Source organism: Coregonus clupeaformis, chromosome 19, assembly GCF_020615455.1.
Source record: "Coregonus clupeaformis isolate EN_2021a chromosome 19, ASM2061545v1, whole genome shotgun sequence".
Taxonomy (NCBI): domain Eukaryota; kingdom Metazoa; phylum Chordata; class Actinopteri; order Salmoniformes; family Salmonidae; genus Coregonus; species Coregonus clupeaformis.
This window is the reverse complement of record NC_059210.1, coordinates 39,404,380-39,428,537: the sequence shown is the minus strand read 5'-3', so window position 1 is coordinate 39,428,537 and position 24,158 is coordinate 39,404,380. Positions and strand designations below refer to the sequence as shown.

The 24,158-nt window shown below is 42.4% G+C and overlaps 1 protein-coding gene across 8 annotated transcripts in view; it reads right to left on the bottom strand.

Moving 5' to 3' along the window:
- LOC121531893 (myocyte-specific enhancer factor 2A-like) overlaps nucleotides 1-24,158 on the bottom strand; it is a 103,341-nt gene that overhangs the window by 9,018 nt on the left and 70,165 nt on the right. For 6 of the 8 annotated variants that reach the window (XM_045204957.1, XM_045204958.1, XM_041837434.2 and 3 more), the window contains 3 exons: nucleotides 11,956-12,090; nucleotides 9,721-9,946; nucleotides 2,503-2,687 (listed from right to left, as the gene is read on the bottom strand). In XM_045204957.1, the coding sequence (XP_045060892.1) occupies nucleotides 2,503-2,687; nucleotides 9,721-9,946; nucleotides 11,956-12,090 (546 nt within the window). Of the gene's footprint in view, nucleotides 1-2,502; nucleotides 2,688-9,720; nucleotides 9,947-11,955; nucleotides 12,091-12,157; nucleotides 12,293-24,158 lie in introns of all 8 variants that reach the window. The other 2 variants (XM_045204956.1, XM_045204960.1) reach the window with 1 other exon arrangement.

Sequence of the window (24,158 nt, the reverse complement as noted above, 5' to 3'; positions counted from 1 at the left end):
CATTTGGAAATTGCTCCCAAGGATGAACCAGACTTGTGGAGGTCTACAATTTTTATTCTGAGGTCTGGGCTGATTTCTTTTAATTTTGCCATGATGTCAAGCAAAGAGGCACTGAGTTTGAAGGTAGGCCTTGAAATACATCCACAGGTACATCTCCAATTGACTCAAATTATGTCAATTAGCCTATCAGATGCTTCTAAAGCCATGACATAATTTTCTGGAATTTTCCAAGCTGTTTAAAGGCACAGTCAACTTAGTGTATGTAAACTTCTGCCCCCTGGAATTGTGATACAGTGAATTATAAGTGAAATAATCTGTCTGTAAACAATTGTTGGAAAAAGTACTTGTGTCATGAACAAAGTAGATGTCCATACCGACTTGCCAAAACTATAGTTTGTTAACAAGAAATTTGTGGAGTGGTTGAAAAACGAGTTTTAATGACTCCAACCGAAGTGTATGTAAACTTCCGACTTCAACTGTACATATATCATAACCATTGCAGAATAAATTCCTCTCTTTCTGTGGCCATGATGAGTTCATAATACCGAAGTAGCTGTACAACAAATGACCATGCGCATCTCTCATATAATTGGGCCTATTAGATAATTGGGCTATTATAATTTCAGTAGTTTTTGCTCTATGCATCCGAAAGGGAGCGCGGTTTATAACATACAGTAGAATTGAACAGGTGAACAGATAGTTGATCTGTTGCATTGAAGTGTGTAGGCTATCACTGTAAGTAGGCCTATTGTAGGCCCAAATAGACAATGTATCAGAATTCGCGGTCAGTGCAGGATATTTAGGTTCGGGGAAAAGTAAATGCAAAAAAGTATTGAATTAAATTGAATCTGTTTACAGGTCCACAACAATTTGCAATAGTTTTTTCTTTCAGAAATGGTCAGATACAGCAAATGTTACTGCAAAAGAAAACATTCTGCCAACAGCTCCAAAGACATTTGATTACTTTGGCCATTGCTATTTCCTTTAGATACTGTCTTGGTCTAATTCCAATACTTCCAAAGTATACAGCAAATAAGGGCGTCGTCAGGCAGTGTTATAATTCTTGTATTTTTATTTACTGTAAAATGTACGCAACGGTTATTATTTACTGTAAAATGTATGCAACGGTTATAAATGTGGCCCCTGGACCTCAGAGATACAGTATAGCTGTGTTGTTTGTTTTCTTGTCACCGTCCAGAGTCTAGCTCCTGTCTCTGCATGTCTGGCAGACATATCAGTGTGGATGACGGATCACCACCTCAAGCTGAACCTCGGCAAGACAGAGCTGCTCTTCCTCCCGGGGAAGGACTGCCCGTTCCATGATCTCGCCATCACGGTTGACAACTCCGTTGTGTCCTCCTCCCAGAGTGCAAAGAGCCTTGGCGTGACCCTGGACAACACCCTGTCGTTCTCCGCTAACATCAAGGCGGTGACCCGATCCTGTAGGTTCATGCTCTACAACATTCGGAGAGTACGACCCTGCCTTACACAGGAAGCGGCACAGGTCCTAATCCAGGCACTTGTCATCTCCCGTCTGGATTACTGCAACTCGCTGTTGGCTGGGCTCCCTGCCTGTGCCATTAAACCCCTACAACTCATCCAGAATGCCGCAGCCCGTCTGGTGTTCAACCTTCCCAAGTTCTCTCAGGTCAACCCGCTCCTCTGCACACTCCACTGGCTTCCAGTTGAAGCTCGCATCTGCTACAAGACCATGGTGCTTGCCTACGGAGCTGTGAGGGGAACGGCACCTCCGTACCTTCAAGCTCTGATCAGTCCCTACACCCAAACGAGGGCATTGCATTCATCCACCTCTGGCCTGCTGGCCCCCCTACCTCTGCGGAAGCACAGTTCCCGCTCAGCCCAGTCAAAACTGTTCGCTGCTCTGGCACCCCAATGGTGGAACAAGCTCCCTCACGACGCCAGGACAGCGTAGTCACTCACCACCTTCCGGAGACACTTGAAACTCCACCTCTTTAAGGAAAACCTGGGATAGGATAAAGTAATCCTTCTACCCCACCCCTTACCCCACCCCCCCATAAAAATAAAAATAAACATATTGTAAAGTGGTTATCCCACTGGCTATAAGGTGAATGCACCAATTTGTAAGTCGCTCTGGATAAGAGTGTCTGCTAAATGACGTAAATGTAAATGTAAATGTAGGTGATCAAATAAAAATGCAGCATGAGAACGAATGCCACTCACTGATTGCTGTTGATGTAAGTGAATCTAGGCTGCACGTAAACCTGTCCCACCAGGAATAAAGCAAGAGGTCCTCAGACAGAACTGATATCCTCAGGCAAGGAGGACCATTTCTCCTGCTCCAAAACATTTCTAACATTGCACGCTATACCACAATGATACCATCACAATCCAGTGAGGGGAAAATAAAACTCCCTCTGTTGCACACATGTGAGGGACAAAGAAGCCAAAATCGGAGCAGCCCTGAGGTAGAGACACGCAGTGTTCATACCAGTCTGCTCATGTGCAGTGTAGGCTACTCACCAGTGGGGGCATCATGCCTTTGCTGGACGGGGGGATCAGCACTCTCAGGTCTGGCTTGCGGTTGCCCATCCCCATGTTCCCTCCAGGGGGCGGTGGAGACTTGGTTGGCATGACTTTCCCCAGGCCGTTCCCGCTGGTTGCGCCAAGGAGTCCCGGAGAGCCCCTAGGGTTGACAAAGCCGTTCCCTGCAGAGAGACACAGAAACAGAAGCCGTCATGGGACTGTGAGACACTACAACAACAGTCATCTGCCAAATCTCCAACACACCATTTCAAAGCTGCATAGCCTGCCACGGCACGCAACGTTAAGTGTTCCCAACCCTCTGGGAAGTTTTAATAGTCTCAGATAATTATCCTGCACATTTACCAAAATAGAACGTCAATTTCAGAATTGATGAGCCTTTCATTCTTGCTGTGAGTGACGATATCAAAGTCAACTCCTTGTATCCTGGGATGAGGAGTAATTCACTTAACAAATGTACTGTGACTGCTGTTTAAGATGGGAATAGCAAGCCATTACAGTTGGGTAAAACTGTTTGCTAAAGGATTGTTATGGTACTTTTTTTGTGTGACAATATGAGAATAATATGTCTTGCTACAGTATGCAAGACTATGTACTCATTGTACTGTATTCGTAGTACTATATACGTATGTGTGGATTGTCATTTCTTCTTTACTCTAATGGTAGATCTACAGAACAATGAGTCATAAGGGTGGTTTAGCCCACACCCAGAGTCACTTCCTGTGGCAACCGTTCTAAAACAAAGTGAAAGCAGGCACAGGGCAATGACACCATCTCAGAGCTGATCAGGAGAAGGACCAGTACAGTACAAGTCACACCATGCTCCTGAGTGGCGCAGCGGTCTAAGCGGCTCTTGCCTAGTTAAATAAAGGTAAAATAAACTGTGGCTGATGTGAGCTATATATGCTATGAAATGCTATGTTATGAAATTAATGTGAGAGTATTTGCAATCGCAGTTTATATCTCTTTTTAATGCAACATCTATAACTATTCTGATGAATCAGAACATTGAAAAAATGGATAACAGAATCTAGAAAATGATGAGAAACAGAGGGATGAAAGAATCAATGCTATCTAGTATTTCATCAACAGATCAGTGTCACACTTCAACAAGTAACTCAGTACTCCATTGTGTTCTATAGAGCCCAGTGAAACACAAGCAGGCTGCAGAATAAGCAGGACCTAGTGACATAATGGAACAATCACCTCCCTAGCTACAGATAAGAACCCCCACAATACACGGCCAAATAAACAGTTATGAGACAATGGTATGTCACAGCTGAATCAACAGCATATGCAACGCAAGCTACTATCACTCCCAGCACTCGCTTTCATCTTATACTTGAATTGACTGCTGCAAAATCGAAGGTGCACGCATATAATTAGCTATGTAAATTACCCAAACCCTACAAATAGCAGACACTGCTATTGCTTATGACAAAAAAATCCAATACTTTAACATAAATATAGGTTCATTGGAGGACAAGTACCACATGGGTCAGCAACAGTTGCAAAGAAAGTATTTTCACTATCAAAAATGTGATAAATCTGTGTAAATTATGATTATTTATTTTCTGGAAAGGCAAACCCTGGTTTTGTATTTTCACACAGAAGTTTCTTCTCTTCTCGGCTCTACTCAGAAACAGTTGTGGGGGTGGGTGGGCAAATCAAGCGAGGCAATATCTGGGCTGGTGTTTGGGAGGGGGAGGGTCCTGACTGTAAAAGGTGCAGCAACACAGCTCTTTGATAATGATCAGAGGCCTATGGTATCATCGCAGGGAATCAGTTCAAAATGAAAATCTGTTATTTCACAAACGTGAATGTGTAGGCATTGCAGGCAGTAACTATGGCCTAACGGAGAAAAAACATGCTCCTTGAAGCTAATTGTATATAGCCTACAGCCAGTTGTGCACAAAAGCAACATGCAGAATTGTAAAGTACATTTGTGCAGAGCATAATGCCTGAAATTGCTGATTAGCAAAAGACTTAGACATAATTGGTGCCAGTATCCATTTAAAACAGTCTCTAAATGGGGCACTATTACAAGACAGAACAACTATTTTTACCTTACAGCACATCTTAAAACAAGAAAATGATCACGTGCAGAGATCACATGATCACACAAGCCTTTTGGCAGAAACATTTTTGCGGATTTGTTTTCTGTTTGTTATCTGAAACAGAATGGTTCTTCTGCCATCAAATCATCAGTGAATGAACCTAGAACATGTAGAATGTTTAGTTTCTGTGTTTGGGTAAATAAATAGACTCTTTGTTGTAAATAATTAACACTGCCCACCGTGGGAGCAGGGTTACATAAGAGGTTGTATGTAACTCAAACATTTAGTATTCATCTGAACGTAAGTCAAAATAAACTCTGTTGACTAAATTGTGCTTTCACTAGAATGCATTGAAGAGCAAGTGATGCAGCACTGACCAGACCTGACTGTCATTAGGCAAACACCAGAGGAACTTGAGTCTCAGTGAGGGAAGAGAATATGCATACATGAACGAGAAAAGATTAATGGGTGTGAATCAAGAGCCTCTAATAGATTAAGTGGAAAAGAGAGCAAATTCTAATTATAGCATCCATTAATGAGCCTGGACAGAAACTCTTTAGCGGGTGCTCTGGTATTGTTTTGGCTCAGGAAACAGAGAGCAGGGCCACAGTTTGTGAGACTGCAGTGCAGTCACTCACTCACTAGTTAGTTGTTCCAAGAACTCCAATCCATATTTCACTTGGAGGGCCCCTTAGTATAAAAACAAATACAGTTTAGAATGCTTTCTTAATGGAAAAAACACACATTGGAAGTGGTAATCCACTGGGAACACCAACGGCTTCCACGGTTCTCAAGAAATAGAGGAATAATATGTTCAGATAGACTCTTTTCGACACACAAACAGCCCTTGCAATCGCTCTTTAAGAGCCTGTAACTCTCCAGTATTAATGAAGGAATCTGCACAGCTTGCAGGCATATTGCATAACAGAGAGAAGAGTCACATCCCTTACATTCTGACAAGCTCTCATTCTTAATGCTCAACAGAGTGGGAAAAGAGAGAGCATGGAAAGAGTGGAACTGTGTGCAAAGCATCTCTAATGTATTGAGGAGTGTGACTGTATCACACAAAGAATTCCACATTGGATTGCTAATTAGGTGTAAAAATGATATCACAGAGTTGCTTTAATTACATCCATATCATTTATGTTTGAGCAAAGCATAAGAAGTTCATAGTCTTCTCGTGAGCCAAGGTTTAGGTATTTGAATGAGAGCCAAAACAGATGGCTCATTTTAGATAGAACAATTGAAAATTCATTGCTATCAAAAACTGCTCTCTGAAAATATAGAATTAAAATACAGCTTTCACAATTTGCCTGCAAAACCAGAATACTGTATGTTGTGAGTGAATATTCTGACCCTCACTAGGCTTATGTCATGATCACTTAAACCGAGACTACCTTGTGGAGCCCACTGCTCTTCAGACATAATCTTATTTATCATGATTCATGTCTGCAGAGCACTGGGACTGACCCACTGTGAGACCTCTCCACACTTAGAAAAAAGGGTTCCAAATGGGTTATTCGGCTGTCCCCATAGGATAACCCTTATAACTCTATGTAGAAAGGGCTCTAACTGCTTGGAACCAAAAAAGGTTATTCAAAGGGTTCTCCTATGGGGACAGCCAAATAACCCTTTTAGGTTCTAGATAGCGCCTTTTTTTCTAAGAGTGCAGGAAGAATAGTGGAGCCCTTTCCCCCTTATTGAATCTTAAACACTGGCTTTTATGCAACTCGTGTGCTAAATGAACATCACCCCTCTGCAAAGCCTCATTTACCCGAGTTACCTGTAATGTTCTAGGAGTGAAATGACTGTATGAAAATAGAAAATAGAATTTCTGCTCAACGTAAGATGTGGTGTATTAACAGAAACACACTTTCATGTGTTAGTTTGTCAGCTGCCAAATCCTGTTATGGTCTCAGATTGAAACCAGACTCATGTTCATTCTGAATGAACACATATACTCAATTCATATCACATGTGATAAAGACCTCCTTCACACTGCTGCAGAAAGGAAACTATGAAAATGGCTCCAAAAAGCTTTCAAGCTCCAGTGGAAGATAGAAAAGCTAAGGTGCATGACATGCCATGTCATGTCCATGGACAAAATGATTCATTTGCACTTTGCCGGTGCATGTCAATATGAAGAAAGAGTTTTCTTTCTGAGGACAAGAGCTGGCATATCAGATGGGATTAGGGTTTGGATCAGTGCCGCCATTCCCTAGGCTTAATCAGTGATCCGGAGCATTTTCCAGGACATTCTCCGTGCTTGTAAGCCCCTCTTAGTGGCGATATCAAGCCACACCACCGGAGGAGAAAAGAGAGCGAGCAACAAGACAGAACTGGTGCAAAAGGCCTCTCCTCTCCCTATAGCTGCTGCTTGTGAAAAATCAGAGCTATGTAAGGAATGGCCATCTGACGGCAGCACTGGAGAGAGAGGTTTCTCTTCCAAGCAGTCTCTGCTGTTCTACCCAGTTTGGTACAAACAACAGCTGCAGTCTCCTGCCAGTGTGCCAACGGCTGACACCCCTCCCTTGGCATGGGGACGGCACAGCACCCCACAACCTTACCGCTTACCCAGCACAGGGACAGGGCTCCGAGCACCGCCAAAGACCAAATACAGACAGACCAAACATTTCACCTAGCCCTGACTGAGAGCATTGAATCACCTCACCAACCACAGACTCAAACTTATACCCAGCATGTCTCTGCTCACGATGCAGGACATAATTAATGTATAGCTTTAAATACAGCTTCTGTTGATTGCATAATGTATTTTCACTACTATCATAATATTGTATCATATGAGACACAGTGGCCTGTCTGGTAGGGAGAGGGTTAACGTCCACCTGCCTCTGCCTCTCACACAGCACATAGCAGCCATGACAGGCTGTCCGGTCATTGTGTACAGAGGACTTAGAGGGATGTCATGGCCGGAATACCTCCAGGGTGCTGCTGGCCTAGACATCTTGCAGGCTCTCTCCAGCCATATAAGGGCTGCCATGGTACTGGGAAAAACAGATGCACCTGTCAATAGAGGGAAGGAAACTGGAGGAGGGAGGGTGGGATGGAGGTGTCTGTCTTAAAGGAAACACTGTGTTTATTTACCTTCCAAAGAGAATCCGCCGCCTCAACACTACCTTTTAATATGTTAACCCTTTCAGGCACAAACAAGCTCACAATGAAGGTATAGCCCTAAGAATATATATAGTGACTGTTGTCATCCGTAAACCCCTAATATAACTTGTACAACAAACATGTTTGGAGCGACACAAAGTGAGCAGCCAATTGAGAACAAGAGGCAGTCTTGATCTGTTACTATCCAGGAGGAACAGATGGACGAGTGACCTTCCTGGTGTCCTTGGTGGTTTGATTGTGTGTTACCATAGCAGCGGGCCAGACATTAGCAGCTGCTGCCATTTTCCTCTGTTACTGTACTCAACCATCTACGCCTCTTCTTTGGAACACATTGGCAAAAAAGATATGTCCCTCTTGGACTGACTCTTGGAGCCTTGGATGCAATCACTTCACCAACCTGTCTAGTTGCAGTCTGAATAATATACTGAACATACATCATCTCTGTCTGGGTTCTGAGGATAAAACAGAACATGCTGACACTCAGCTTGGCTGTCTTGCTATACAGTAAGGACAGTGTCCCATCACTCTAACGTGTATACGAAGACCATGTTAACTAACTGCCTTCAATGTTACCAATACTCACAGACAGACAACAAATACAGTCCCCTCGCATGCAATAAATGACCAAGAATCTAACAAAAGCTGTCGTTGACCATGTCGCAGGCACATGTACATGTATGCAGACAGTGAGGTGAGGGCCAATTGGGCAGAGCCACAGAGACCTAATGAGTTCGTCCTGGAGGACCTACTATACTCGCTGGGCTGGTGCTCACGCCACGCTGGCACTGCCAGGTCTGTCCTACCCAGCATGCCACCTAATGAGATGCATGAAATGATATTATTAACCATCTGCATCCTTCAGCTGGGAGCGTGGGATCAGGGAAGAGCAGCACTCAATCCCTCCAAAGAGGCTGGGGTCATTCTCTCAGTTAACCACTGCCATAGAGCATAATATGAGGTGTCTGGAAATGTTTAGGATTTAATTGTGGAATACATGGAAACAACATCCAGCTTTGAACAACTTCCATCACTTCTACCACTACTTGGAGCTAACAGTGAGTGGGAATGCATTCTCTCTGGTTCTATGGCGAGTGGGCCATTGGCCCTGTCCTTACTTTGTGCAGTCATCCAAGTCAAAGTTGTCAAGTAATGGCCCTAAGTCAAAGTGTTTTCTTTAATGCAACAATGCCAGTATCCCACAGTTTGTGTGAAGGGACATTCTCAGGTCCACACTTTAGTACTCTGACCACAACACCATCAGCCTTGCTTTTGTATACATATTGAAGTTATAACCTAGTACGGAGCTGAACAACAAAATATTATTTACCTGTGAATCTACTTTACAGGCACAGTGCACATAAATCCAGCTGTAAGCATGAGGTGGCAGTAAGGCTAAAGACCGCCCTGTTGTTTCAGTGGCTCCCCAGAGAATAGAGACATTGTATTTTACCCATGCTGCAGTTGTGGTTACCACCTTTTATGAGACTGAAATGAACATAAAACCCATACATTTCTTATTTCCAATGCAGATGGACTTCAAGCATAGTGCTAATTTTACCATAGAGAACTCTGCATCCTGCCGAGGCATGGGCTGGCTGAATGCACAGACCACTCTGCACAACACAGAGGATGTAGCTATGGTGTCAAAACATTACTAGTTCATCCCACTTCCTCTGAGCAACACAAGTCTTAAAAGTTGTGAAACATGAGTCATAGTGCAGGCATTACTATAAACAGCAGTGGTAAACAAGTGGTAATATGAGCTCACTGACACCACTGGACCTTTGCTTGAGTCATGAAAAATCCCTTCAATTAAGTGGGACTTTTTCTCATAATAAACTAGATGCAAATAGGCCCATTGCAAACATATCACATATCAGGCAAATATCGAGCAAGTTATATCTGAAAGATCAAGAGTGAAATTGGTGGATAAAGACCTGAATCTTTACCACCATGGTCAGTTGTAGTGAGAGAGAAAAAAACAGTGAAATGTAACAGTACTGACCTGCATTGCCTTGACTAGGGGGCCTCTGCTGGCCACCGCTGGAGCCCACGTTCCTGTGTAAGGAGGCCTGAGGGGGAGAGAGCATCCCGCTGTCGCTCAGAGAGGCTGTGGCCTGGGCCAGGGCATGGCTGCTCATGGAGCCTCCTGGGTTGTAGGACATGGTGTTCTGGTTGGAGACTGGTACTGCCACATGCATGGAGAAGTTCTGCTGGGGCAGCGCTGTGGGCTACAGGAGGGAAACACACAGACATGGGGAGAATTAAAGACATGGCACTGGGCTGAGGGTCACAGGGGGAAGGAGACGGCAGAGATGGCATCTGTGATGGTGCCACATCAATCATATTGGTACGGTTAACAGAGCAGTCCTATTAACTTATCGCAAACAAACAGCTCTATGCTGCAGCTGGCAAGTTGTTCATGTTCCTAATCCAGGTTGCTTATAAAGGCGTATCTTACACTCTTACACATTCACTTCTGTTAACATTGCATTAAGTGTGAAAGGCCAAGAAATGACCACAAATAAAAATACCTTTGGTTTGTAATGGGATTAAACAATAACTGTCTTGAATAATAGGCTACAAAGTGGAATCTGAAAAATTGCTGTATTCCATATGATGCTGTCATAAGCTTGTATAATATATGTATAAATAATAATGCATAAAATGTACAAATGAACACTATATTATTGTAAATGCACAAAACAATCATTTTGCTATATAAAAACATTACACATCACTGAAAACATAACATATTCCAAAACATGCACATTAGCAGTGCCTTGTACCAGGTGTTCAGTCTTGCATTGTAATAGTCAGCACTGCAGAACAACGTTTTCTCTTTTAATCAGGATAGTGTAATTGTGTAATTTCCAAAAATATGAAAGCATTTTGGATAAAAACATATATTATGAGTTTTAATCACTTGACGTTTCTATTACTCTAGTCCATGTCTGTGCAGTGCTGACTATCCACAGAGTGTGTGAGAGTGACTGGTGACAGTGAGACCACTCCATTCACAGCATAGTCCAGTGAGGCAGTCAGTTAGTGATATTATTAGTATGTTAATTGCAAACAGTGGTGCTCTCCATGTCAGAATTAGAGAGAAAACAACAGTTGAAGCACTATACTTTATGCAGGATTCTATGATTGCCACCTGCAATAAGATCACTATTGTCTCAAGGTAAAGCTCTGTGTAATGGTAGTAGCTTGATGAACGAGTGGAGAATACACAGTGATAGTCCACTGATGTTGTGCTTTAGGAGGACTGTACACTTTTTTGTAAATCTCCCCCTTTGCTCATTGTATGATCTCTCCTAGTTCCCCATATCCTAGTGGGGCGTCCTCAATTCACCTGGGAAAATCATACACATGCCATCTAGAACCTAAAATGGTTATTCAGCTGTCCCCATAGGAGAACCCTTTGAATAACCCTTTTTGGTTCCAGGTATAACCCTTTTGGGTTCCATGAAGAACCCTTTCCACAGAGGGTTTTACATGGAACCCAAAAGGGTTCTTCAAAGGGTTCTCCTATGGGGACAGCCAAATAACCATTTTAGGTTCTAGATAGCACCTTTTTCTAAGAGTGTATGATTTGCCCAGGTGAATGGAGGACGCCCCACTAGGAGATGGGGAACCAGGACAGACCATACAATGAGCAAAGGGGAGATACATTTTTAAAATCTCCCCAGTCACATGATCTGGGCACTGTGGGACTAAAAGAGATTCAATTTTCACATCTGCTTGTGGGTGAAAAATGGGTTTTGGGAAAAAACACATAAATCACCAAAGCTACAGAACCAGTCAATATTTAAACCAGAGTGGGAAGAAATGGAGGGATCTTCCCCTTTTTCCAGGGGGAAATGTGTCTTGATAATAAAGAAGCTTCTCCTCTGGAATAAAAAAATGCACTTTCCTTTTCATATAGTTTTCAAATGTTTCAAATAATGTGGAGAAATGTGATCATTTCAATAGAGCTTTGAAAAGGTTCAACCTATCATAACAATGTGATCTTATCAGGGTGTGCCAAAATATAAGTTGCAGTACAAATAAACAAAATAAACAATTACACTTCCAATGAACGGAAAAAAGGTTATGCTTGAATAGTCCATGTTTGCTTATAGTAGTTGACAGAGGTTGCAGGGTGGGATAATGAAAAAAAATAAGAACAAATAAAAACCAAAAGGTCAAAATCCTTTGTGCCACAAAGCCAAGCAGCAAAAACATTGCATTTACTTACGATTTTATGATTTCTCATCATATTATCAAACTCCTCATTAATTTTTTTATACTTTTCTTCTGTGTGAGGGGTGAGGACATATGAGGCATCGGGGTCCGGGCTATCACAGCCTCTGTGTTCTTTCTTGTTTAGCGCCTGTAGTGGACATCAACATAAAAACAGGAATCAACAAAAAATGGCAAGAGATGGAGGAAGTACTTACACCACAGCGCTTGTACATTAAATCACTCTCTTCGCTTAGTTTGCCGAAACGGTCGTCCATGAGGGGGCTGTGCCCAAAACAGTCATCTGGATCAGGACTGGCACACAGGTCATTATGGCCTTTGTTTCTTAATTTCTGAAATAAAATTGCACAATTCACACACAATATATACTGCAGGAGACTCAGTCTACTACCACATGACTCTCTGTCTAGCTAGGTTATAATATACCTCTACAAACCTGTTCCCATAACAAAACATGAACATTGTCTAAAAATATTAACATATAAGGCATCATTCAAGTCAAGACATGAATTAATTGGATTTTTTAAATTATTCTTAATACACCCATTATAATAAACCTGCCCTAGCATGTACATTAATAAATAATAAAACATATTTTGAATTAATTTCTTATTTTTTGGCCTGCCAGTGTGCTGGTGTGAGCTGGGAATGATACAAGTACTGTATTACTACGCAATGGTTGACAATGATAGAGAAATTGAAATATCACTCCTTATCCTTTCATCATTTAGAGACCTTCAGCACAGGAGAAACTAAATATTTATCTGTCTCTGTCTCTGACCCTTTCTCTGCCCTCTCTCTCCTCTATCTCCCTCCCTCCTCCCTCTCTATCTTCCCCCTCTGTCTCTCTGCATGTGTGTGTTTCACTTATCATAAGCCATCCAGCTGTAAGACACCCCGGCATAAGAGGATCCCACAGAGCAGCAGTTCAAAACGTTGCAGACTTTAATTCAGCATGGTTGCCACTCACAGGATCTTATCAATGTTAAGTAATGTAGGAAATACATTTGTTTATTATATGTGGTCAAAGATGCTTAATAGAGCATGAAATTGAGCGATTATTGTAAGAGGAACGAGCACAGTGTGATGTGGTGTGATATAGAAGTCCAATGAGCTTTATGTTACATCTTAAAAGAATCCCACACTATAAAACAAACTAAATAAAAACAGTGTTGTGTTTGTGGTAACTTTCTATCAGAGGAGTGGTTCTCTCCAGTGTTTATGAGAGCTGATGACAGCACGTGACAGCATGCGATATCATGCCAGTCAGAGCAAATCAAGTTTGATTTATATGTGTGTTGTTCAGGTCCCCCTAACAGGCTGGTGCAGGTCCAGAGCGGTGACCTCCCCTGTCTCTGGGCTGCCTCTGAGCCGGATGTCTACAGCAAGGCCACTGACTCCTCTGGATGGAGAGGTCACAGTGTGAGGGAGTGTAGTAGGGCCCAAAGACTAATGAGCCCTTAGTCTCTGCCTCCGCCTCCATCATCCTGGAGGTGCTGGAGGTAACACACTGGCTAAGTGTGTGTGTGTGTGTGTGTGTGTGTGTGTGTTCATGGGCGTTGCAGCAGCTGGCGTCTGCTGACAGCTCTCTGACAGTACAGTGGTGTCTCGGCTGATCGCTATCTAACAATGTGTCTTACCCAACCCTGCTTACAGTAGCTACCAACACGCTGACGAGCTCTGTATGACACACTACTGTTTGATTTCCTAGGATTTAAATGTTGTGAAACCTAACTTGGTTTCAATGATTGCCTACTATACAATGTACCTGTCTACCAAGGCTCAGTTGATCCTAGCAAATTTACCAGTACTGAATCAAACTACACTCTACTCTAGTTTAGGTGTATGATGAAATGGTGTATAAGCTAAAAGCTTAAGCAGGAGAACTCGGAAAGGTACCTAAATCTCATCAGTCATATCTGTCTGACAGTGTTACTGAGGAGAGAGAGAAAGTCTCATGAGTAATGAATGATCAGGGCCGGCCCTAGCCTTTTGGGGGCCCTAAGCAAATTGTTTTTGAATAGCGAAGAGAAAAAATATATAGTTGTAGAGTTAATTTCATGCAATTCTACACATTTTGCCATGACTTATGTCATGTTAATATGATATCTGAGTGAAATTGACTAGCAAAATCATTGGGGGCCCCCTGAAAGTCAGGGCCCTTGGGCAAGTGCCCCTTCGTGTCCGGTTGATAATTTGACTATGATTACTACAAGTTTAGATAGCTGGCTAGACTAACTTAACAATCTAAAAGAAATAGCTGACATGTGCTAATTGAGTGACTGTCAGTGACTGACATAACATGAGAAAAACTGCTGATGCACAACCAAATGTCGAGATTGCACCTTGTGTATTCTACTATTCTAACTCTCAACAGTTGAGACCCCAACTGAGTTCCCCTATCGGCCGGGGGCCTTAAGTAACCGCTTATGTCGCTTATGCCTAGAGCCGGCCCTGTGAATGATACACAACATGTGTAAATGTGCAGTTAGATGCACTTGTATTTGGTGTGGTACAGAGCAAGGGCATTCTTCTCAACAAAAAAAAAACGCCTTCCTGGTTCATTTCCTGTTTACTATGGCTGCTCTTTACTTAGGCTCCCATAAAGGCTGTGTTTACTAGGGAAACTATGCACTTTCTCCACCAGACTGCCAAAGATCTGATCGGGACCTGCAAATTAAAGTCCCAACCTGCTCATTATGGGAATAGCTGGGTTGGGCTGGTCGGCCATGGCTGTGTGAGATGGGCAGGGCCGCAGGCAGCACTTCCACAATGAGCCTCCAACCAGCCGCACCCCTCTGGCCCCTGGCCGCGACCACTCAGGGAGGGGCCAGTGTGGAAACATCCAGTGCCAGGGACACTCAGCATTCGGAACAAACCATGGAACATGTTGCACTGAGACTAAACAACACAAAGCCTAACAACGAGTGCTCATATCTCGGTCATTGTCCATGAGAGATGGATTCATAAGTAAATATTAATCACTCTGATTAGAGATGTACTGAAATGCAACATAACCTTAAAATGAGGACATAATCATGCGTGCCTAAGAAAGAGTGAATATTTCCTCTGAGGTGCTCCTAGCTGAGCATGCTAAAGAGTGAAGGTCTGGGACAGCATGGCCGTTATTCCTCCTTAAATGACTTGGCATGTTTCGGGTGTCACACAGACGCTGCCCGCAGCTCCCAGTAAATGGATCACTAAATCAGCACATGGCCAAACAGGTGTCCCTCTACCAAACACCTGTCAGGCCCTGGCTCCCCGGCCCAGCCCAGCCAATCACAAACAGCTTCACACCGACATGGCCTTACAAGGGGCCACATGGAGCCCTGAAGGCCATCAGACATTCCCCAGTCAAGGATTTTACTCCATAATATAAATACATAAAAGTATTGGTAAAGCAATACAAACCTTGCGCAAAACCTAGAAAACAAAACCAACCAACTCTGAACGCACTGGGCACAAACGTAATTTCAACGTCTAGTTTTGATTTATATTTGGTTGAGTAACGTGAAATCAACAAAACATTTCACCACGTCACTGCATTTAGGTTAAGAGTTGGGTGAAAATAATATGAAATTCCCTTACGTTGATTCAACGTCATCACATAGATTCTTTGTTGTTGAAATGACATGGAAACAATGTTGATTCAAACAGTTTTTGCCCAGTGGGAAGTATGGTAAACTAAATCCAAAATAAAACAAGTGTTCCTTCTATTGCTTTTCAAATTCTAGCTCTGAAACACATTTTCAAAAGTAATGTCAAGCTGTGTTGTTTGTGCTTATTAAGAAAGAAAAGTTGGAGGGGTGTGAATACAGTAGAACAGAGAGATTTTCAACAACAACATTTATAATGGAGGTTGGGTAGGGGTGGTGGGTCTGTCTGTATTCAGGGGCTGCAGACAAGAGAGTAGTGACGAGTGAACTTGTGTAATCTGTTCACAAGGCCTGTGGAGGCTCATAAAGTTCAGTGGGAACCAGGCCAGCAGCTATTTTCTCACAGCCGTCCAGACCTGGATTGATAGAAATGTGGCTCTATACACTCAAAATGTGAGTCTGGGAGTCTGACGTCAAACCAGCAGGACATCATAGTGAGTGTATGAATGTAGCAATAAGAGAACAGAAAGCATGCCTTTAGTAAGGGAGGCCTTGAAATGTGTCACTTCATTCTTAGTATTGTATGCCCAACCGACATACTGACGATAACATCTAGTGTACCTGTATCACTCATCTCCTCCATAGCGCCAATAATTGTTAATTTAGCTGAAACTCACAAACATACACAGGAGTATGAGTTTTTGGAGCATTGTGTCAATTGTAGTGTCAATTGTACTTTTTTAAATCTATATATTTTTTATATTACATTTCACCCACCATAGATTATATATATAGTGTTCCATAAAGATCAACGTTTATGTCACATAAAATAAACATGAATATAACACTCAAAAGACTGACAGGGTCTTTTTTACAATTGGCTGAGTTTAACACCAACCACAGAGTTTATATCATAGCCCCATATACATTCAAAACTGAAGCAAACATCATTTCAGGAGTTAAAAATAAAGTGGAGCCGAAGCTGTTTTGAAGCTGTTGCGTAAGCCACCTACATTCCCTGTTCCTTGTGAAGCACTTTCACTGAAATAGGCCCAAGCAATTTCTGCACAGTCTGCCTTGGATAGAACACCATTACACTCCAATGCCCCCCACTTGTGTCAAGAGCTTTTAAAATTTCACTTATTCATGTACTGTACCTGAATAAAAGGGAGGTTGGAAGTAGACAGTAACTTTTCAAATGTGGGGAGATGGCAGGTAGAGGCTGAACTGTGAGTGTTTTCCAGTGTGCAATGGTAGCTACACAGAACATACACCAAGATCATACTTTAAGAGCCATTATTATTGTATTATAGTCTATATAAAGTATGTATAGTTTAACTATTTCTGCTTCTGTAGCGTTCCTCCCCTCCTTGCTCACCCTGCAGTGTTGTGAATGAGCTGTTGTGCCTGTTGCCGCACTAAGCAAGGTAGCATGCTAATCCTCATGACATCACCATTGTGTCCGGTCCGTTCCATCTAATGTGCTTATCAAAGGGCCTCTTTGAGTGTGAAGGCAGTTGAGAATCAGCATGGGGAGGTTGCTGATAGCAAGGCTTTTATCTGCTCACAAATACTCTCTTATATAACATCTTAAGAGACAAGTCTTTCAGTGTGAGCATGCTCCCATTTTTCCTTTGGTGCTGTAGATTTCACTTGAGGGGGAAAAAGGAACTGTTGGTTGTTCTCGTGGACACTCTAGCTAATGGCTGTATGTATTGTATGCCATTACCAAGGGCCCTAAAAGCTTCTCCTCTCTACTCACTGGTACTGGTCATGTTACTGGTCTGGGAGTAGGGGAGTAGGGAGGGCTAGATAAGGAAAGTGGTTTTGATTCCCAGACATATCTGTTTTAATGACCATTCCACATCATCAGTGATCTAACTGATATCAGGATATGACCTCTCTGTCAGACCATTGTCCTCAATTCACAGGATTGGACGGGACGGACTGCATTTTGTTTGGTTATTATTATCTGACTGCAGTTGTTTGGAAAACAATATACAGTCTGTAATCCAATCCCCTCCAAAAACAGGACAATGGCGAGACCACAGTTAGCTCCAAGCTGATCCACCAAAAAGACTAACACATGCAGACGTATAAAAGTAGAGTGAGCCTAACTGAGCAGTGGTCTGCATGTGTCTAAAGGAGGCAGACAGGGAAGAGAAAGCCTCTGTCTCAGCTCAGCTCAATATACAGTAAAGCAGATAATTACTGTGGTTGACTGACTAGATTATCACTTTGATAAATATAGCCGCTATATTATTGAATAAGAATCCATTGCACTGCAGCGAGCAATACTTTTCCCTCAGAGAGACAGCTGCTCAGAGACTGTTGATGGACGTGTCAAAGATATTAGTTGCCACAGTCAAAAGAGAACACACTTTCAATCAGCGGCTTGGATATTTTCAGAACATTTAGCCAACTGGGAATTGAAGTCCAAATTGAGGATAAAGACATGTCATCATTATCTACATCTTTAAAAGAATGGGAACAAATGAGACAAACACGCTCCATTACATCCAACTAGTTCTAGATATCTATAGAGCGCCATGTGGGTATATTTTAGATGAGAAGAAATTACATTCAACATAAAAAGTGTAAAAAGGTATACAATTTAAGTAAATAACCATTCACTAAACAAACTCTTACTACTACAAGAAGTTCACTTAACATCTTTCCCCTCCCTCCCTCCCTCCCTCCCTCCCTCCCTCCCTCCCTCCCTCCCTCCCTCCCTCCCTCCCTCCCTCCCTCCCTCCCTCCCTCCCTGTCTCGCTCTGTCTCTCTGTCTCTCTCTCTCTCTCTGTCTCTCTCTCTGTCTCTGTCTCTCCCTCCCTGTACCCACAAAGTGGATCATTAGCTGTCAGAGCCCTTGAAACCGTACCCCCGCCCTCAACTCCCATTCCTGCTCGCCTCTAAAATATTCATAAGGACAATTAGGAGTTCCGATAAGGCGGCGTGGAGGGCTGGGACGGGCACGGAGGGCTGGGACGGGCACGGAGGGCTGGGGCGGGCACGGAGGGCTGGGGTGGGCACGGAGGGCTGGGGCGGGCACGGAGGGCTGGGGCGGGCACGGAGGGCTGGGGTGGGCACGGAGGGCTGGGGCGGGCATGGAGGGCTGTGTGTGCACAGCGGAAGGAAAGGGCAGGAAGTGCCAGCAGGACGTCTGTTCTGCAACACTCTATACCCAGACCACAGACCTGGCCTCATCAATCTGAGCCACAGCAGCCCTTCCTCCCTCCCTGCCACCCACTCCTCACTCAGCCAGACTAGGCAGGGAGGGTGGCATGATGCCAGCTAACCCCCTCCTCCACCAAACTAGCTTTGCTCTGTCCTCGCCCCTGGGCAGAGAGGGGGGGGGGGGGCGTGGTTGTTCCTCTGTCAATACTGGTCACCAAGGCACTCTAATGGTGGCATGGCTGTCATTAAAGTAGTTCAAACCAAATTAGGCAGCTCATGTCTGACCTATTTTACGTATTCTGATGTTTATGACGTGTCTGGTAAGGCTGTGAGTCTGGCTGTTCCTATATGAACCTGAAAGAATAATAAAGTGGTTATTCACTGAACATTTGTTGCATGTTGCCACTGAGCTGCATGTAATGAATTATTTTCATAGTTTTACCATAAGCCATGGTAGGCCTGTGCCAGTTAATCGGTGCCATATGCCTCTAGAAACTAAAGAATACATCACTTAATACATTTTAATCAACTAAAACACAGAGGAATCATATATCATGGCAATGTTGAAATCATTCAAGTGTTTATGGGATGATGTCAGCTAAATGTAATTCACAGTTGAGATTTGAAAACATTTGCCAGAACAATGAGGTAGAGAGCAAAGAATTGTACTAGTAAAGGTCTTCATTCCTGGTGTTATAGAAATCCTCCATTATCCTTGGTTTGATGCCTAGGGATGAGCTCCGGTGTTAAAATGAGCTGGGATTGAGACTTGTTAGAATGCAATGCAAAGTATTATACATTGTTTTATACTGAACAAAAATATAAACGCAACATGTAAAGTGTTGATCCCATGTTTTATGAGCTGAAAAAGAAAATCCCCAACATTTTCTATTAATACAAAAAGCTTATTTCTCTCACAGATTTGTTTACATCCCTGTTAGTGAGCATTTCTCCTTTGCCAAGATAATCCATCCACCTGACAGGTGTGGCAAATCAAGGAGCTGATTAAACAGCATGATCATTACACAGGTGCACCTTATGCAAGGGGACAATAAAAGGCCACTCTAAAATGTGCAGTTTTGTCACACAACACAATGCCACAGATGTTTCAAGTTTTGAGAGCGCATGTTTATTTCTCTACCAATGTCGTTTTAGAGAATTTGGCAGTACGTCCAACCGGCCTCACAACCACAGACCACTTGTAATCACGCTAGCCCAGGACATCCACATCCGGCTTCTTCACCTGCGGGATCATCTGAGACCAGCCACCCGGACAGTTGATGAAACTGAGGAGTATTTCTGTCTGTAAAAAAGCCCTTTTGTGGGGAAAAACTCATTCTGACTGGCTGGGCCTGGCTCTCAAGTGGGTGGGCCTATGCCCAGTCATGTGAAAACCATAGATTAGGGCCTAATAAATGTATTTAAATTGACTGATTTCTTTAAATGAACTGTAACTCAGTAAAATCTTTGAAATTGTTGTGTGCTGCATTTATATTTTTGTTCAGTGAATGTGTAATGAATTAGGTTGAACACTCATGTTGTCATTTTCTATGCCTTCTTCTTTTTCCTGCAAGGAAGTTTTCAATCTTTCTCACTTTCTGGATTCATACAGTACCAGTCAAAAGTTTGGACACATCTACTCATTCAAGGGTTTTCTTTATTTTTACTATTTTTTACATTGTAGAATAATAGTGACGATATCAGAACTATGAAATAACACATATGGAATCATGTAGTAACCAAAAAAGTGTTAAACAAATCAAAAAATATATTTTAGATTTTTGATTAATCAAAGTAGCCACCCTTTGCCTTGATGACAGCTTTGCACACTATTGGCATTCTCTCAACCAGCTTCATGAGGTAGTCACCTGGAATGCATTTCAATTAACAGGTGTGCCTAGTTAAAAGTTAATTTGTGGAATTTATTTCCTTCTTAATGCGTTTGAGCCAATCAGTTGTGTTGTGACAAGGTAGGGGTGGTATACAGAAGATAGCCCTATTTGGTAAAAGACCAAGTCCATATTACGGCAAAAACAGCTCAAATAAGCAAAGAGAAATGACAGACCATCATTACTTTAAGACATGAAGGTCAGTCAATATGAACATTTCAAGAACTTTGAAAGTTTCTTCAAGTGCAGTCGCAAAAACCATCAAGCGCTATGATGAAACTGGCTCTCATGAGGACCGCCACAGGAAAGGAAGACCCAGAGTTACCTCTGCTGCAGAGGGTAAGTTCATTAGAGTTACCAGCCTCAGAAATTGTAGCCCAGATAAATGCTTCACAGAGATCAAGTAACAGACACATCTCAACATCAACTGTTCAGAGGAGACGGTGTGAATCAGGCCTTCATGGTCGAATTGCTACAAAGAAACCACTACTAAAGGACACCAATAATAAGAAGAGACTTGCTTGGGCCAAGAAACACAAGCAATGGACATTAGATTTTTCCAACCGCCGTGTTTTTGTGAGACGCAGAGTAGGTGAACTGATAATCTCCGCATGTGTGGTTCCCACCGTGAAGCATGGAGGAGGAGGTGTGATGGTGTGGGGGTGCTTTGCTGGTGACACTGTTCGCGATTTATTTAGAATTCAAGGCACATTTAACCAGCATGGCTACCACAGCATTCTGCAGCGATACGCCATCCCATCTGGTTTGCGCTTAGTGGGACTATCATTTGTTTTTCAACAGGACAATGACCCAACACACCTCCAGGCTGTGTAAGGGCTATTTGACCAAGAAGGAGAGTGATGGAGTGCTGCATCAGATGACCTGGCCTCCACAACCACCCAACCTCAACCCAACTGAGATGGTTTGGAATGAGTTGGACCGCAGAGTGAAGGAAAAACAGCCAACAAGTGCTCAGCATATGTGGGAACTCCTTACAGACTGTTGGAAAAGCATTCCAGGTGAAGCTGGTTGAGCGAATGCCAAGAGTGTGCAAAGCTGTCATCAAGGCAAAGGGTGGCTACTTTGAAGAATCTAAAATCTAAAAATGTGTTTAACACTTTTTTGGCTACTACATGATTTCATATCTGTTATTTCATAGTTTTTATGTCTTCACTATTATTCTACAATGTAGAAAATAGTAAAAAAATTAAGAAAAATCCTTGAATGAGTAGGTGTGTCCAAACTTTTGACTGGTACTGTAATGCAGTGTTGATCAGCATGTAATAAGGTGCAAATGATTGCTTTATTTTTCAAATCAAATCTAAGTTTATTGGTCACGTACACAGTTTAGCATATGTTATAACGGAACGCTATAAGCGTAATGCTTATGTTATTAGCTCCTAATAATGCAGTAAAATCTCAAACAAGTACATAAATAATTAAAACGTTTTAAAAAGTACATAAAAAAAAAAGAAATCAAGAACGTCAGGATGAATCCAATCTATACTCTATTATACTATACTATATAATTATACTATATTCTATATTCAGTTCTATGTAGTGTTGCTTGTGTAAGATGCTGCTGCTCATGCTGCTGCTCAGACTCAGGCTATTATGAACCAGGTAATCCAGCCCAGCGGGCTCTGTCCCCCTGCCAGGAGCCAGGTAACCTAGGGACAGGTTAGGATCTGTCTCACTTGCCCCAAAACTGGGTTCAGGAAGAGAACTGCACCAAAAACCAACCAGTTCTAACACAAGAGTGTTTAACAGCAAAAACACATCAGTGGTTATATCACACACACATCTACACACATCTAATTCCATAAACCACTAAAACACTAGTAAAACCTTTCATTCATATAGAGCCTTTCTCTAAGCTATGGACACAGTACATGAGAAAGAAGCAACATAATACAAATCCTACTCAGATGAGCAGCAGAGGGAAAATGTTATTTATAAAAAATAGAGCCAGTATGCTGGGTAATTTGTCATTCAGTCTAAAAAACATGTACTCATGTGTCATCTCTCTTTTTTCCTTTGTGAATGAGCGTGAGTGTTATTTGTACAAAGCTGCGAGTGCAGTGCTCAAGCACTTGAGATTAGAGCATGGCTCATTAGTGTCATTGGAGAGTAATGTTTACCGGGGACTACGATGGCTGTTGTTCTCTCTCCTTTTATTTCACCCTCTCCAAGAACAACTAGTTTTGAAAATACGTATCACACTTAAGAGGGAAGGATGGAAAAAAACTCTGACGTCAATGAAGCACGACATGTGCCGAAAACAAACAACTCTTGGCTGTAACCTGGTAACAAGCATCAAAGTGAAGAGTGCAGAGGCTTTGTCAAAGAACAGGGGCATATGGCTAACATACACACATGCACACACTCACACACTTCATTGGTAAACTGAGGACGATTTCACTGTTCACTGTTCATGTCCTCTGTTTTTCTCAAACACTAACATGGGTTTCCACAGCAACCAAGTCACAGTGAACATGAGGAAGAAGAGACAATTATAGTCCATTCAAGGTTTGTTACATAAATGTGGACCGAAATAGGATGTTCTATGAAAGACTTAAATCAAAATTATCACTATTGTTTTTTTCATAGAAGGCAAAAAACTCCAAAGACAGTGGTGACCCTGTTTCTAGTTCAAGCCCAGAGGAAAAGGAGTCCTTGTCCTATAAAGAGGGGCACTTTGAAACCCAGCAGGAGACTGGCTACAAAACCATTAGTACTCCTTCACTCAGCGATGCAAATGAAGGCTTTTCAACCAACACGTGTACTGCACCTCAGTACATGGGAAAAGGTAACAGTTCTGTTATCTAGAACCACAAAGAAATAAGAAAAATGTATCAAACAATATCAAAATATATGACAAGAGGAGCTTAGCTTCTTTCAGAGAACGACAGAAAACATTTGTACAACAAAGCCTGACTAACAACTTGATACTTGTAAAATGAAGAAGGGTTTGTGTGTGTCAATATTTCATCATGTAGTGATAAAGTACAGTGTGTGTTACTGTACATTAGACTCAACGTATTAGTATCCCTCCCTATTCACATGTGGAAGCAGATGAAATGCCTCATTTGAAACAGAATTGCACTGCCAAGCATATTTCCTAAAACCACAATCAAGAAAAGTATATCACAGTGTTTTACCTAGTATTTTATGCACTTGAAAGAATGTACAGACGCACACCACTAGTAACCTCCACGCAGCTAAGAGGTCAGAGCTATTACTATTGTGGCCTACAAAGATAGCACTGCTATTTCTGCTTTCAACGCATACATTAGTGATTCCTTGTTTATTTGTAGGTATACTTCCTCATGATATATCCCTGTCCTCATTGGCCTGCTCAGAATACTGTGCTTGTTTTGATGGTGCAGACTGACTGTACAAGTTAAAGTTACGCTTCAAAGGTTTTGTATAATTTCAGCCAGCAGTTTTGAAAGTAGTGCTCAAGAGCCAAATTGTGTACTACGTCATCCATTTCGTATGATATGTTACGAATTGCTAAAAATTACATATATATA